The sequence below is a fragment of the Aspergillus foveolatus genome (genome assembly GCF_047715535.1).
Source record: "Aspergillus foveolatus strain CBS 279.81 unplaced genomic scaffold BDW70scaffold_84, whole genome shotgun sequence".
Classification (NCBI taxonomy): domain Eukaryota; kingdom Fungi; phylum Ascomycota; class Eurotiomycetes; order Eurotiales; family Aspergillaceae; genus Aspergillus; species Aspergillus foveolatus.
In genome coordinates this window covers 155-16,028 of record NW_027396148.1, presented here as the reverse complement: position 1 = coordinate 16,028, position 15,874 = coordinate 155, and the positions used below count along the sequence as shown (strand labels likewise).

Genomic DNA, 15,874 nt, shown 5'->3' with positions numbered 1-15,874 from the left:
TATGGGACACCGTCTTTTACTCCCGACTAGTGGCCAATAAACCTCTGCGCCTCAAACAGCCCGACGGCAATGTCTCACTTTGTTGCCCAGGGCTTGGTTTTAGCCACAAAACAGCAGGGCGGATTCTGGCTTTTGCTCGTGGATGTTATACAATACCTAGTATGCAGTACTATAAGACCCGTAAAGTGGGTTGTCGCTGACTTGTTGTAAGGTAACGACTGGTCACTGAGCTGAAAATGGGGACAGTTGGTAGATATTCTCGGCCCTCGAGGATTTGTCTCGGCGCTCTATGTACTTCAGCTCTGGTAGCTAGCTGTCGCTGGAACGGCTACAGTTTCTAAGAATAACACGCCCAAAAACCTATACTCTCCACCCGTTTCTAGTTCGCTTTCTCGATCATTCCTGGCCCCTTTTTTCAAGAATAGTTACGGATGGTTCTGCCAGTGGTACATGCAATACGCACACATTCTTCCCAACAAAAGAATAAGAAAAGCTACATCAAATCATTCGTTAATTACTTTACGGCACTGAACATGCAATGGGCCTGGAGGACTTCACGAGTCGCATGTTCGGCCCAGACTGCGTCGGGATAGGAAACTGCCCTTGGTCTTAGCCGAGAGTTCAGGAAAACGCCGTTTCCTTTTACTGAATTCGCTATTTAGGGCAATCTCCATGGTAAGGAATCCCTCGGGGCTTGAAAGGCAGTGGTCAAGCTCGTTCAGACTCAGGCTCTATAAGATATCCAAGATAGATACGGCGTAGATGGTTTGTCTGTCAGGTGCAGAAAGAGCGGCTACCCACCGAGGCACGGAATGCTGGTATCCCTGTAGCTGAGACGTGACGGGGTTAGCAGCATACCCTGCGCCCCTGGCTATGAGGGAGGCAAATACAGACCTAGTTTTGTTACTATCACGATGCTTGAGGCTAAACATACTGGATGTCGAGTCGGAGATGCTCCTTGCTCCTTTAAGTTACTATTTTTAATTATGCGCCAACTATGGATGATATTAGTATACCACCTGCAGAAATAGCATACTAACTCAATAAAGCCTAGACTACTCCACTTATATAGCTGATAGCGATACGCTAGAGCACATACAGAGCACAAGCAGCGGTATGATCATAATGATACGCCTTGAATGCCCATAGAGTATAATCCTTAGACTACTAATTGCTCTATGATACCTTGCAAGTAGATTGAGTTGTCTGGAAACATGCTCTAAGAACAATCCGAAAAAGAAAAAACATTGGGCTCTTTAGAAGCCTATATGGGCGAAAGGCACAGGTGCTGTATTATCTTCCCTGTCACAGAACACAGCCTCAGGTACAGTTACGTGAAAGGTGCTCCTGTCACTCGGCCCTGGGCTGTGTAGCGAAAGTCTAATTCACGTCCAAAGTTACAATTTCCAATCTCCTCACACAACCTAGCTATTTTTATGATTAGGCAAGAGCTAACGCTATGAGTACAGATACAGATTCAGCCTCTGCAATGATGTGCGATCCTAGTGCTGAGACTACTAGCATATTATAATATGGTTATTTTGGAACGAGTCTCGAAGGCACCTTTCACCTCAGCTTCAATTTGTAATACTCGTCTCCTGACCAATTCTGTTTATATACTTTCATTTTCGCACCTGTTCAATCCACCTAAACGAGAACCTTGTTCATTTAGGATGGTGACCACGACGGCAAGGTCTAATTCTTACACTATCGAGCAGACGGAGTTAACGCTTAATCTTTCCTTCTACGCTTGTATATCAATGGCTGCAACCAAGTTTAGTCTCCTGGTTTTCAGAACCTATAACTGCCTATGGGGATGTGGCTGCTTGAGGCCACTAGATCATAGCTACTGGGAGAGCTGGTGGGGTATAGTAACTAATTTGCGGTCGAATGGGGTTTTGCTATAGTCAGGTTGAGTAGGAGGCATTGTTTTCATAAAGGTCCCAGAGTACGAACAGGTCGGAATGATCTCTACTCACCCACCTTGTCCTACCCAGATCGTCACCTAACCGAAGTTTCTCTTCAAGCCGCACATGAGTCCTTAAACCTAGTCTGGAAGACCGCCATGCCAGCCGATCTATCACTTTAGAACGACAGCATATTTATTGTGTTAGGAAGAGTATCATGCGAGCTGCGAGCGCATTGGTACTCAATAACTCCTTGTCCAGTTTGGGAACACCTGCATACGATTATCGAGATATTCAGCTCGCTCACGCGGCCAGACCATCAAAAGCCAGCCGTCGCAGCTCGTTGGCCGTCTGAGACACCCAAGTCTAACAGAAATGCCCATAGTACTTGTCATCAATAATGTGAGATTGTCGCAAGAGAATACCGAAATTAAGTGCAGGGAAACATTTTGTAAGCGCGTGTGAAGAATGGGTTGACATCTGGATGGCTATGAGCAAGACAGGGCGGGCGTAAGAGGTAAGATGTCGCGGGAATCTCTACGGTGCTTTCTTAGAACGGAGTCGTAGGATATGACTGAAACAAACCACAAACTCGGCGAGTGATTTTGTTCAGAAACTTCATTGTTCTCAAAGGAGGATTCTGGCCTGCGTAAATCCGGTGTTGGATGAGGACACCAGGAAAACGGAAATGAACAAGTCGTCCCCGTCGACCGCCTAGCTTTTCCTTTCCCTTCCCATTTTCAGACTGCTTAATTTCTCCTTGTCAAGAAAGCCAACCCTTAGGAGTGAGATATTCCATGATATCATATGCTACACTTTTTTCCAGGTGAATTTCAGTCAGCTTCACGGTAATCATACAGACTCCCCTCCCCCGCCGCTTCTCATTTTGTGAACAGCCTCATCGCGTCTCGGTCGTGTCCATAGGGCCCGGAACGGATGCGAGCTGTCGCTCCCAAAATCGCGTCAATCCCACTTCTCAATATCTGCTCTTGTACCGTTCCGAGCACGCCATTCTCTCAGTAGCCAAATTCTACTGAACTCTCGCTGTCTTCGTCCTGGTTACATCTCAAACCCAACCCGTCGGATTCTGCTGCTCTGCATCAAGAGGGCGTTCTTGGTTGATATCCACGCATTACCTGACGGAGCTATCAAGGATGCTGCCAACTGGTGGCAGTATTACCGGTTTTGGCTTGTAGCCATATCTCATTATGTCGCGCTCTTCCGCAGGCTTCGCAGACTTCTTTCCCACCGCCCCATCGGTCATCCAGCAGAAACGATATAAAGCCACTCAAGAACGACAGCGGTCGAGAACTCATCTCAGCAGGGAGCATGCCGACGAGGAACAGATTGTCGCCGGATCCCGGACCTCTGGGGAAACTGTCAACGGCAATAGCCCTCAGAATCTTGGACAAGAACTCCGGTCAGACCTGAACAAGTCGCGCAAGGAAGTCGCGGAAGACGGTTCCGCGAGCCATGGAGAGGCGAACACTCCGGCGAACAACACATCGGGACCCGGAACAGGTTCATCGAATGATACCCGCCTGGATACTCTTACGCCGCTCACAAACACGGAGTCATCCCCGCAGAACAATCCGAGCCCGTCTCAAGCGAAGGCGCCGAACGGAGATGAACCTGATGGGTTTCGACAGGCAAGAGCAGATGACTCAAACAGCACCATGACACCACTTCGTACGCCGCCAACACCAACAACGCGGTCACAGAGCCAGCGTGTTGCAATCGTCAAGGGCAGCAAGTTGGTGCATGACCCTGATAGAGCCCCGTCCAAGGATAAACGAAAGAGGCCTTGCTACGTGGATATTGTTAGTGATGAACAAGAAGGACGTTTGTCCGACCCTCGATTGAGCATACAAAATTATACTCGCGGTGCTGGATGCCGACAGAAAACGAAATATCGACCCGCTCCGTACGTCCTAAGACACTGGCCCTACGACCCTGCCAGCACGGTAGGACCGGGGCCTCCCGTGCAAATTGTTGTTACCGGTTTCGACCCATTGACGCCTCTCGCACCGATAAGTACGCTCTTTTCAAGTTTTGGCGAGATAGCAGAGATCAATAACCGAACGGATCCCGACACGGGCAGATTCCTGGGCATATGCTCCGTCAAATATAAGGACAGTGCATCGTTTCACGGTAGTGGTCCTGTTTCCGCGTCGTTGGCAGCGAAAAATGCATTTCACGAATGCAAAAAGGGGCAGCGTATTGGCAACCATCGCATCAAGGTTGAGTATGATCGCGATGGGCAGACCTCGGAAAAACTAGCTTCGAGGGCTATTGCAGCTCAAAGAATCGATTCGAAGATTGATATGCCCGTGGTGGGTGAGCCTAAATCAGAGTCACAGGTGAACAAAAATGAACCACCCCCGACAGCTCCAAAAGGGCCCTCTGGAAGATCCTTCATGCGCCCTTCGGCTGTCATCCCTGAGGGACCTAGGGCAAGCTTTCAGAAACCGGCAATACCATCACTGATTGAAGAAACTCCCATACTAAACCAGATAAAGCGTGATCCTTATATCTTCATCGCACATTGTTATGTACCTGTTCTAAGTTCGACTCTGCCGCACTTAAAAAAGCGATTAAAGGCGTTCAACTGGAAAGATATTCGATGCGACAGAACCGGATACTATATCATATTTGAGAACTCTCGGCGCGGTGAAGAGGAAACTGAACGCTGTTACAAATTCTGCCATATGAAACTTTTATTCACGTATATCATGAATATGGAAAGCCAGCCGTACGGCAATCCACATTACGAGCGCAGCCCCAGTCCCGAGCGCATGAAGCAAGAACAACGGCAAAAAGCGGAGACTGAACGGTTAAAGAGGGAGGCAGAGTTGGACATTGAAGAAGAAAAGAAACAGCGAGCCCTGGATTTGGATCCCTGCACTGAAGTTTTGGCGATCGTAATGAAGGATCTAAGGGACAAACTGCTCGAAGACGTTAAGTCACGCATTGCTGCCCCCGCTCTGTATGATTATCTCGACCCAGAACGGCATGCATTAAGGAGGAAACAACTGGGAATACCTGATCCTGAAGGCATTAAACGTCCTATGTTCCGCCTTGATTTTGACAGCCGTGATAGTACACCCGATCCACATGCAAAATTCTTGAATAAACGGCACCCTTCAGGCATATCTGGTCTGAATATACTCTCTGCCCTTCCAAGGATTAGGAAAGCTCATCGCCTCGACCGTACGGACGTCGCTTTCTTAGACGAGAGGCGCAAGCAACCGCTACGAAGGAGAAATGTTCGACCACTCTACCATAGGTTACAGCAGCTACATGATGCAGAAGACTCGGATGAAGAGCAGCATACTCCACTTTCCCGAGACACCGATGATCAGGACAGTCGTCCTCCCAGTCGAATTGGCTCAGAAACTGAATCTGAGGATGCGGATGAAGATGCAGCCGAAGCGTTGGATAATTCAACAGAAAGGCTCGATGATGAAGACCGACATTCCGAGATAGGCGACTTGGAGGCTGCAGTACAAGACTATTCTCCGTCGCGTAAGAGGAAAAGAACCAGTGAAAGTCCCAGCCACCGCAAGAAACAAAAGGAAGCTGATGGCTTCTCTGCTGTGGGCGAGGGAACTCGGACGGATGACTTTCCTCAGACTCTGGACGGAGTTCACAAGGGCGCCGTTTCTCAGGGATTATCTGACTCGGCTGACGATTCATCACGCCTTGATGGCAACAAGGTATTGGTTGAAGAACTAGCTGAAGACACAAAAATCACGCACTCAGAAGAGCCTGGCATCAAATCCCATCATGATCAAGTTAAACAATCAGCGGAGAATATGGTCGAGCGGGCCGAATATGGCGAGGCGGCCCGGCACGAGGTTGAATGGAGAGTATCAAATGATGAGCCACGGCCGATTGTGGACGATGATGATTCTGTTGTCCTGGATCTTGACGGATGGCAGGACGTGGTGAAGGACGAGGAAGATTTACAGTTCCTTCGCAATATCCTCGAAAAGCAGCCGAGGTCTGTGATCGGGAACCTATCAGCTTGGGCATGGAGACAGAAGGAAATCAAGGCTCTCAATCACCCCGGCGATGTAGGGCCAACGCGCCAGGCTGCTAGCATCGAAGGTTATTATGTTCCTAATACTACAGGAGCTGCTCGAACCGAAGGCAGAAAGCGGATTCTCGAATCGGAAAAATCAAAATATCTACCCCATCGCATCAAGGTCCAGAAGGCTCGCGAGGAACGCGAGGCCAAGGCCAAGAGCGATCCACAGAATGCAGCTGCCGAGGCGGCTCGAATTGCAGCAGCAAAGACAATATCCAAGTCAACCTCTCGTTCGACAAGAGTTAATAACCGCAGGCTGATTGCGGACATCAATGCTCAAAAGCAAGCTCTACCATCACAGGGGGGCGATAGTGATGTTCTCCGATTTAATCAATTGAAAAAGCGGAAAAAGCCTGTGCGGTTTGCACGGTCAGCTATTCATAATTGGGGGCTCTATGCTGAAGTCAATATATCTGCAAACGAAATGATCATCGAATATGTGGGGGAGAAAGTACGGCAGCAGGTTGCCGATATGAGGGAGCGACGATACCTAAAGAGCGGCATCGGCAGTAGCTATCTCTTTCGAATTGATGAGAACACAGTCATTGATGCCACAAAGAGAGGCGGCATTGCTAGATTTATCAACCACAGCTGCACGCCAAACTGCACAGCGAAGATCATCAAGGTTGATGGAAGCAAACGAATAGTTATTTATGCATTGAGGGATATCGAAAGGGGTCAGTCCTCTAAATGAGATTTTGCTGATATGGATGGTAACATGCTGACCTGCTGCAGATGAAGAATTAACTTACGACTACAAATTCGAGAGGGAATGGGATAGTGATGACAGAATCCCATGCCTTTGCGGCTCGGCCGGATGTAAAGGCTTTCTGAATTAGATTTCTTGACTCAGGAATCAGCGAGCACACTCCCTTTCGTTCGAACGTTTATCATTGATTTCTTTTATAACGACATGGGGCCTTTTTATAGGCTTGTTTCACGGCAAAGGTATAGGCCCGGGGCAGCGTTGTGCATGTTACATTGAGGCGTTCCGGATGAGTCTCTGCAATTGTTGGTCGCAATTGGTTCTCCTTATCTTCCACCCTGAGACAATGGTGTGACACGGATTATGTATAACTTGCAGCTGCTGTATCATATGAGATCTCCCGCTTCATTTTCCACCAGAGATAATCAAGGATTCGGATAGACCTTGCATGGATTACCAGACGTAGTGAGGCTAATTATCCAGCCACGTGTGTAAAAGTTTCCGACTCAACTCTCTGTAACTCGTAAATCGTTGCATAGAGGTGGTTGTTCAAATACTGGGCAGACTGGCAGGACGGAAAAGCAATCACACTAAAATCAAAGAGAGAAGACATCAGTGAGCGCCGGCTTTAAGAAGAACAAACTCTCGAACCTAGATGACTGGGAAGCAGAAAATTGGCGATTCCCTCTTTGATCATGTACTCATGGCCACAATTACCACATATAAGCTTGCCCTCGGCAACCTGTGTCTCCAGCAGCAGCCGATGAAGGTCTCTAAGAAGCTGTTCGTTTTCAAGCGCTGCACCTTCAGGCTTGGTTTCTGGAATATTTGGGAAATTGAGCTGATCGGGGTACAGAAGTCAGCTCTCCGGCAACACATGAAGATAGAGGACAAGAATGACAATGGTGCTGCATACTTCAGTTCCCATTCTATGCAGCGCCTCCCAATCGACGCGGGGAATGATATTGCGAATAAAATCTGGTTGGAAATCAACTTCTTGGAGCTCGAGTTCGACGTCGCGGAAATGGAGGGGGAATGCTGCGGGTGATCCCTTGCAGGCTTTGACCGCACACGTCAGGAAATTGGCTGTGAGTAGCTTCATCTTTGATCTTCGGGGATATTTCGAGGATAGGTAGGAAGATGGTGGGCTATTATAATTATTGGAGCCCTGGACCGAGTTCGTCGAACATAAGAAAATTCCTCCCGCCCCGCGCAAGGGCTTATCAAAGATCTTGTCTACCAGTACTTGAGGTAATCTTATCAGATGCTTGTTGCTTACCCCCACGGTAGCAGCTACATTAGATTCACAGTCTATCTGCAGCATGTCCAGTAAGTTCGTATCGATAAACTTGTCATTATACAGGCTATATTCGATTCCATGTCCGCTTTCGTTACTTGGAGCCCCATACCAAACGACATGATCAGCTCCGCATGAGGTGAAAGGATTCTACTTCAGATTCTCGCTCAATCAGAACTCTTGCCTTATAAGAACATCAACTAGATCTCCGTCCGTTATTTCATTGTCTTCCAGGGAAGACTGGGGGTCCAGGCGATCTCCATCAAAGGCAAGATATACAGCTAGTCCAGGAGATATACTTCTCGCTTCACGAAATGCTCCGATAACCTGGGATATGGTTGTTGTCAACGGGACCTGTATCTTATATTCATGGTGCCCTGGACACTTGAGTATGACTTCATTTTTAGCATGTTGTTCGGTACCCTCTGAGTCAGTCGACCCGGTTGATTTTGGATCAACCCCAACCACTTTTGGTGAAAATCGATGTCTAGCTGCGTATATTTCTTCAGTAACGGCTTCCATATAGACTCGACACGCATCTGCATCGCTGAAGAACTCGTCAAACGGCGATGTTTCATTGGTATAAGCACTGATATTCAGACTTTTACAAGTTGTGACGTCAAATAGTCTTCGGCCTTTCCAGGTCAAGAATACGGTCGATTGAAAATCCTTGGGCAAGTCCTGGCGAGCAAACCATGCAAGACGCACTTCTTTCAAGGACTGGGACATTTTGCGTTGGATAACAAGGGGCTTAGTATTGGCGATTTCTGACGTTATGAGAATATGGACAACTGTGTCATCATAAGCAGTGTTTCGGTCACTACGAGTTATGCCTTGCTCGTCCCGCGCCCTTGTGCCTTTCAAGCGACCCTCTGTATAAACATTTGCCTCCGGGCCATTTATCGTGACTGAAGGCGAGGGTGTAGACTCCGCCCGCATGTCCTGCGTTCTGCTCTGCGGTGAGCCTTGGGACGTTGGGGGCGATGAACCATTCGCGACCACTGTTGGTACTTCATTGTAAATCGAATCTTGGCGTGCCCATGAGGGTTTGGTAATGCTGATATTAGCCGTGCTATGCCCAAGCGCAGGTTGCGAACGCCGAGAATTCTCAACCGGGGTTCCTGGTTTGACTGCCACCTCTTGTCTGCTTCTCAGATTGGAAACGTCTTCATCGTGCGGGGAGTTCGAAAGGCATCGACGTTTGTGTGTAATGCTTCGAAGGGAGTTCGCTCGCCGTTCACGTGCGCTTATATTTGTAGCAACAATGTCTCTGTACACCTGACCAGCACGGCGGTAAAATTCCGAGTCCTCATCTTCGTCCGTTCGACTTGCCCACGAGGGTTTATTGAAGTATGAACGCATGAGTGGAATTGAAGCCTGGTGGCCACGGGCAGCTGTTTCCTATCTTGGTTCATGCGAAAATTCGTATGAACTTTTGGTTTCATACCATACGCTGGGAAAGGTGCTTCTCGAGTCAAAGCGAAGATTGTGGCTTCGGTCGGCAGCCACATGCATGTATCATAAGTTATCGGGTTATAGGATAATCATTGCAGTTGTACTGTTATAGTTGTGGTCAAAAATCGCGCGGAGAGTCTACCGCCGTGTTGCGTTCCGTCTGAGAGGAAAGTCGGTGGCTTCCGAGGTTATTAATGATGCGCCCACACGTGCCCTTGATCAAGTGACCCCTCTACTCCGTAGTAGCAACACGCTTACATCTCAAGAACACAGCGCCATTCACCTGCATTTCTTTTTCATTCCACAGGCGAACGAAAAGGACACTGATTGAAAGATGGAGAATGGTGCAACATCCGAAGGAAAGGACCCGTCCGCCTTTTTGGGTGAGATAATTGGAGCTCCAGTAACTGTCAAATTGAATTCTGGTGTCGTATACAAAGGTCTCTCTCGAGGTTTATCGTTAGCAAACACGCAGTCGCTAACAAACATGCTCAGGCGAACTCCAATCGGTAGATGGTTATATGAACATTGCGCTGGAAAAGTCCCAGGAATTTGTTAGCGGCCAGTTGACACGCAGTTATGGAGACGCCTTTATCCGCGGAAATAATGGTATATGCTCCTTTCTCGGTGTAACTAGATAAAATTTGGGCTGACTGCTCTATGAAATTCATAGTTCTGTACATTGCCGCGAATTGAAACTCGAAGAACAAGAGAGCAATGGTCAGAACAAAGGCAACGCTACCGTCCATTGTACCTTAAGACCCTCTCACACTGTGTATGAGCCACTACTTTGGTATGCGAAGAGGATCCCAAGAATGCGAATCAGGGTTCAGAAGAAAGGACGAAGAGGCTGGGAGGCAAAAGAAGGAGCAGTGTTATGATCCTGTCACTGTGTACTAGTGAAGTTTGGCCCTTTTCCGAGTACCGTAACCAGGCATATAGGAGGGGAAAAGCTTCCAGACTCGAGCTACCCAGGGATTAGATCCCACCGGGGTTATTTGATCGCGAAGGAATTGTTATTGGCAAGTGTACCTAGACACATGCAGCGGATGCAAAGAGATCTTAAGTAAGCCATATATGCCTCAGATATAAGCTTAACCATATAATTACACTTTAGACGCATGGAGTTAGACCTCCTCGTGGTCAATAGATGATGCTAAAATCACCCCTATTGGATCATAAGTTCGCCTCCTAAACGAACCTGTACAGAGTGCCTACTACAGCGCTTGGCGGACTCGCTACTGACCATATAAGATTACTTCCCAATACCTTCTCTGAAAGCTTGTAGCACGAAAGAATAGCATATTATCTTAACATAAATTGCCTAGTTTTTTAGGTAGCACTGCGCTACTATGCCGTGTGCTCAAAGTTTTCAAGCGCTCTGACAGGTATCAGACTGTGGACAATGGCTTCGTTCGTGGTTGGTTAGGATTTTCATTGTCAAACGCTTCGTCACCACAGTGGCCATTACAGTTTCCCCAACATTTACCCAAGGCACCTTTTCAGGACGTTTTATTCTCCAACAGATTGCTTGGTTTGCTTGGTTTAGAAAGACCAAATCACTCCGTACCGTGATCAGTGGAACCGTTCCAGAGTTGTGGCGACTGCTTTCCTAATCACAATGGACGTTCCTGGACTCTCAACTACCGAGGAAAACCGGCCAACATTTTACATGGTCTTGAATCAGTATAATATATAACTTGGCGACGCTTCTTGTCGCTGCGATATTGCTTGACATTGCACCTGAAAAAAACGCCCAAGTGCTCTGAATGCAGTTGCAGCCATGCTCACACGCCCTGCACCGTACTATAAACACTGAGACAAATATGGAGATTCATGACACATTCTCTAATTGCCTTTGAGTCTTGTCTATTCTTGTTCTTAGTCTTCTCCACTAATCGGAGAGACGTCCCGAAAACATCTGGTTTCTAAAAGACAAAGGAAAGCCACAACGTGCACTTTTCAGCGGCAAAACTCTTGTCAGAAGCAATCAGCGCCATCCAGTCCTTCAGTCAATCTTTTTGAGATTTGGCCGTGCCAAAGATAAGAACAATTGCCTTATTCTGTGCTTTGGCCTGCCAATCATCGCAAGCCAATTCACAGGCCCTCTACAATGGATCGCGCCCATAATACCACAAGCCACGGTCCTGATGGTTCTGAAACGCCTCTCAAGCCTACAGCATCAGCAACGAATCTCGGTCTTGAGGAAGAAAAGACATCAGCGCGCTTGTCGTGTCGCTCGTCAGCATCTAGCTCGTCAAAGGGCTATCCTCATACGGTTCAGGTTTCGCAGTCGAAAGCATCCCGGTCCGACAATGTCACCGATGTGCCGCAGCAAGGGCGAGGAGCGCGCTCTTCTACGCGATCATCGAGCCGGGCACCGAGGAGATTAAGCGGGAGCACGGCAGCAAGTTCAATAAGCGAGGTCGAGCCACCCCCTGCATTTCTGGGGAAAATTGGTGTGTGCGCACTGGATGTGAAGGCCCGAAGCAAACCCAGTCAGAATATCCTCACTCGGTTGCAGTCCAAAGGTGATTTTGAAGTTATTGTCTTTGGCGACAAGGTGATTCTCGACGAAGCGGTAGAGAATTGGCCTGTATGCGACTTCCTAATAGCGTTTTTCTCGGATGGCTTCCCGCTGGACAAGGCTATCGCTTATGCGAGGCTAAGGAGGCCATTTTGTGTCAATGATCTGCCTATGCAGAAAATTCTGTGGGATCGGCGGCTGTGTCTGCGCATCCTGGACCATATGAGTGTCCCTACTCCGAAGAGGATAGAAGTCAACCGAGACGGGGGCCCAACTTTGGAATCTCCAGAGCTTGCGCAGCACGTATACAAGCTCACAGGTGTGAAACTTGATGGCCCTACTGACGGCACAGGGGGAGGCACTCCCAAAACGAAGAATGTCACTTTGTCTGACGATGGCGATTCTCTTATCGTTGACGGCAAACACTTCAGGAAGCCCTTCGTCGAAAAACCTGTAAGCGGGGAAGATCACAATATACACATCTACTTTCCTAAAGATCAGCAATACGGAGGCGGCGGTAGACGGCTTTTTCGGAAGGTCGGAAATAAGAGCTCTGAATACGACCCCGATCTCCGTACCCCCCGGTCAATCTTGGAGGATGGCTCTAGCTATATCTACGAGCAGTTTCTGAGAGTTGACAATGCGGAGGATGTCAAAGCTTACACAGTTGGTCCCGATTTTTGTCATGCGGAGACACGGAAATCTCCTGTTGTTGACGGTCTTGTCCGTCGCAATACCCATGGAAAGGAGCTGCGATATATCACCAAATTGAGTAAGGAAGAAGCGTCTATAGCCTCGAAGATATCTGACGGATTCGGGCAAAGGATCTGTGGCTTTGACATGCTTCGTGTGGGCGAGAAAAGCTATGTAATTGACGTCAATGGCTGGAGCTTTGTGAAGGATAATAATGATTACTATGACAGGTGTGCCAGTATTCTAAGGGACATATTCATCAGCGAGAGGCGCAGACATGAAGGTGTGGCGGAGGCTTCTGAAGCATCCTTTTCAGATCAAAATCATTACCCATGGAGACACTCGGTATCGCACCGACACGCACTAAAAACATTGCTAAAGTCTCCCGGCTCCTCAAAGTCTAACGGCAATCCACAACATCAGAGGGACTCGGATGTTGGATCTTTGGAGTCATCACACCCCAGCCTTACAGCGCCTGGTCACGACGGTATGGACTTCAATAATGGGCATGCAGGCGTTATCATAAAGGAACAATCAGCATCACCTGGTATATGCACTCCTCAGGGTGCGAATCAACCCTCGCCTACGATGCACAGTCTTGAGGCAAATCCTCCGCCGCCTGCCTCTAAGCATTCATGGAAGTTAAAGGGTATGGTTGCTGTCATAAGGCATGCCGATCGAACACCGAAGCAAAAATTCAAGTTCACTTTCCACAGTCAACCATTTATTGACTTATTGAAGGGCCATCAGGAAGAAGTTGTGATCAAAGGAGAATCTGCGCTTCGCAGTGTATCGGAGGCTGTTAACCTCGCTATGGAACAAGGGCTTGAGGATTCGGACAAGTTGAAATTGCTTCGTACGTCTCTGGAGAAGAAGGGCGGTTGGCCTGGAACAAAGGTGCAGATAAAGCCAATGTTCAGGAGGCGAGATCCCGAGGGAGACTCGGTGAAAGCGTCAGTATTATCTGATACTGTCGGAAAGGAGCCGAATTCTTTGCCCATGGACGGGCCTCAAGAGGGTGAGAACATAGGGAGGTCCCAGACCCGAAGCGATTCAATATCTGGTGCAACATTTTCCAGATTCTCCGCTGTTGAGAATGACCTCATCCTTGACAAACTTCAACTTGTCATCAAATGGGGAGGGGAACCAACACATGCAGCACGTTATCAATCCCAGGATCTTGGTCTCAATATGCGTGACGATTTGAAACTAATGAATAAGGAGGCTTTGAACAATGTTCGAGTTTTCACCAGCTCAGAGCGTAGAGTAAGTACTAGCGGTAAGTCATACATACTGCCGATTATTGAGGGATTATGGCTAACTTGAAGCACAAAGCTCAAATCTGGGCTTGTTCTTTCCTTGACCAGAAGGAGATCCCTGAGGGGTTCATTCAGGTCAGAAAGGATCTCTTAGATGACTCCAATGCGGCGAAAGATTTAATGGATAAGGTTAAGAAGAAGCTTAAATTGCTTCTACGAGAAGGGTCTGCCCCTTCACAATTCACATGGCCTAAGGAAAACATCCCTGAGCCATCAGTGGTCTTAGCGACAGTCGTTGAACTGATGAAGTTTCATCGAGATATAATGAGACACAATTATGAAAAACTCGATCGCTCTTTCACGTTAGCTCCAGATGCAGCCGAGAAATCCGATGAATCAACTTCATCACGAGCTGCTGATACATCGAACGAAAATCCAGCATTCTCCGCTATCCAGGGCCGATGGTGCACCGGTGAAGATCCCATGCTCTTTAAAGAGAGATGGGAGAAACTCTTCGCCGAGTTCTGCGATACAGAAAAGGTTGATCCAAGCAAGCTTTCTGAGCTGTATGACAGTATGAAATTCGATGCGCTCCACAATCGACAATTCCTCGAGTGGGTGTTCACTCCTCCGGATGCTGAGGACAGCGATGAGGAGGCGGCAGATCTGTACCGCCGTAGACCTCGAAATCATGCCTTCGCTGCGGAGCCAAAGGTCAATGGCTCTGATGGGAGCGGCCACCAGAGGGTCGATGAGCAATACTCTGAGAGTCAAACTCTGGCACATCGTCTCGGTCTGAAGAGGCGGATGCATGCTTTCGAGACATCAATACCGCATCTAAGGGCGCTTGACGATTCATACGACCATTATTTTAAGCTTTACCCGAGTTCTAATCCGTCAAAGACTAAATTAGACTCTAGGCTTTCGAAGCTGCGAGAGCTGTACAAGCTAGCGAAAGTTCTCTTCGATTATGTGACTCCCCAGGAGTATGGTATCACAGATACGGAGAAGCTGGAGATTGGCCTGTTGACGTCCTTGCCACTTTTGCAAGAGATAGTAAGAGATCTGGAAGAGGTGCAAGCCTCTTCAGACGCGAAGTCCGTGTTTTACTTTACTAAGGAGTCCCACATTTACACGCTTTTGAACTGTATTCTTGAGGGTGGTGTCCAGACAAAAATAGCACGCTCTGCTATTCCAGAGCTGGATTACCTCTCCCAGATATGCTTCGAACTTTATGAAGCCAGGGATAGCGAATCCTCCACCAGTTCCTACTCGATCCGAATCTCCATCAGCCCCGGGTGTCATGCTTTCGACCCACTGGATGTGCACCTTGATTCTAGACATGCAATTGGTTGTGCGCCGCGGCGCAGCCTTACTGCACACCAGGATTGGAAGGAGGTTATTGAGACTTTGAAGGCAAAATTCAATACGTAAGTTGAGGTTCATTAACGTCTTATATCCAAATAAGCTGACAGGTCTTGCTAGTGTCAAACTTCCAAAATCATTCACGGCAGTGAATCTGAGTGACAAGCTTGTTTCAAGGCCCCAGTAGATATGCGCGCTATCAAGCTATGGCATATTAGAGTTTTCAATAACCCCAGGCATCTTTTTTAACTTTTAGTACAACTGTCGCTGTTAATTGTGTCCTAATGTATCTTACATAAAAGGGCTATATAACGTTAAATTAGTAATTTAGTATGTTTTGCCTGTAACGGGCGTAGGTAGTATTGTTTTCAACTAGCTGTCCTGTATTCACGAGTATCACAAGCTTGGAGAAGAAGTATGAAGGTAGGCCTTCTTCTCCCTCTATATACATGCTCCTAAGCTTCCATCAGATTCTGTCCACCCTCCTAGAATGTTCTACTGGTTGAGGGCATGGCCGATAACCAAGACCCAGGCCATAGCCTGTGACATTGCCATGGCTTTATGGCAAATTTTGA

At 47.9% G+C, this 15,874-nt stretch overlaps 5 protein-coding genes across 5 annotated transcripts; 3 read left to right on the top strand and 2 right to left on the bottom strand.

Moving 5' to 3' along the window:
- Positions 1-3,115: 3,115 nt before the first annotated feature.
- On the top strand, positions 3,116-6,836 carry set1 (histone methyltransferase SET1; the record flags this gene model as incomplete). Its single annotated transcript, XM_073739689.1, has 2 exons — positions 3,116-6,674; positions 6,733-6,836. 2 exons carry the CDS (start codon positions 3,116-3,118, stop codon positions 6,834-6,836), a joined length of 3,663 nt encoding a protein of 1,220 aa, XP_073591844.1.
- A 205-nt stretch (positions 6,837-7,041) lies between these two features.
- BDW70DRAFT_118895 (RNA methylation protein TRM112) lies at positions 7,042-7,896 on the bottom strand. The gene is made up of 3 exons (XM_073734722.1): positions 7,620-7,896; positions 7,355-7,544; positions 7,042-7,293 (listed from the first exon to the last, which is right to left on the bottom strand). Exons 1-3 carry the CDS (start codon positions 7,803-7,805, stop codon positions 7,289-7,291), a joined length of 381 nt encoding a protein of 126 aa, XP_073591843.1. The 5' UTR covers positions 7,806-7,896; the 3' UTR covers positions 7,042-7,288.
- Positions 7,897-8,066: 170 nt separating this feature from the next.
- BDW70DRAFT_143972 (small ubiquitin-related modifier domain-containing protein) lies at positions 8,067-9,595 on the bottom strand. The gene has a single exon (XM_073738183.1). It carries the CDS (start codon positions 9,360-9,362, stop codon positions 8,172-8,174), a length of 1,191 nt encoding a protein of 396 aa, XP_073591842.1. The 5' UTR covers positions 9,363-9,595; the 3' UTR covers positions 8,067-8,171.
- A 113-nt stretch (positions 9,596-9,708) lies between these two features.
- Positions 9,709-10,300, top strand: BDW70DRAFT_118887 (U4/U6-U5 snRNP complex subunit LSM6). Its single transcript, XM_073734721.1, has 3 exons — positions 9,709-9,895; positions 9,951-10,064; positions 10,129-10,300. The coding sequence occupies exons 1-3, from the start codon at positions 9,790-9,792 to the stop codon at positions 10,149-10,151; spliced, it is 243 nt and encodes an 80-aa protein (XP_073591841.1). The 5' UTR covers positions 9,709-9,789; the 3' UTR covers positions 10,152-10,300.
- A 999-nt stretch (positions 10,301-11,299) lies between these two features.
- Positions 11,300-15,646, top strand: BDW70DRAFT_118885 (inositol polyphosphate kinase VIP1). Its single transcript, XM_073734720.1, has 3 exons — positions 11,300-13,954; positions 14,011-15,364; positions 15,420-15,646. Exons 1-3 carry the CDS (start codon positions 11,569-11,571, stop codon positions 15,484-15,486), a joined length of 3,807 nt encoding a protein of 1,268 aa, XP_073591840.1. The 5' UTR covers positions 11,300-11,568; the 3' UTR covers positions 15,487-15,646.
- The last annotated feature ends 228 nt before the right edge of the window (positions 15,647-15,874 follow it).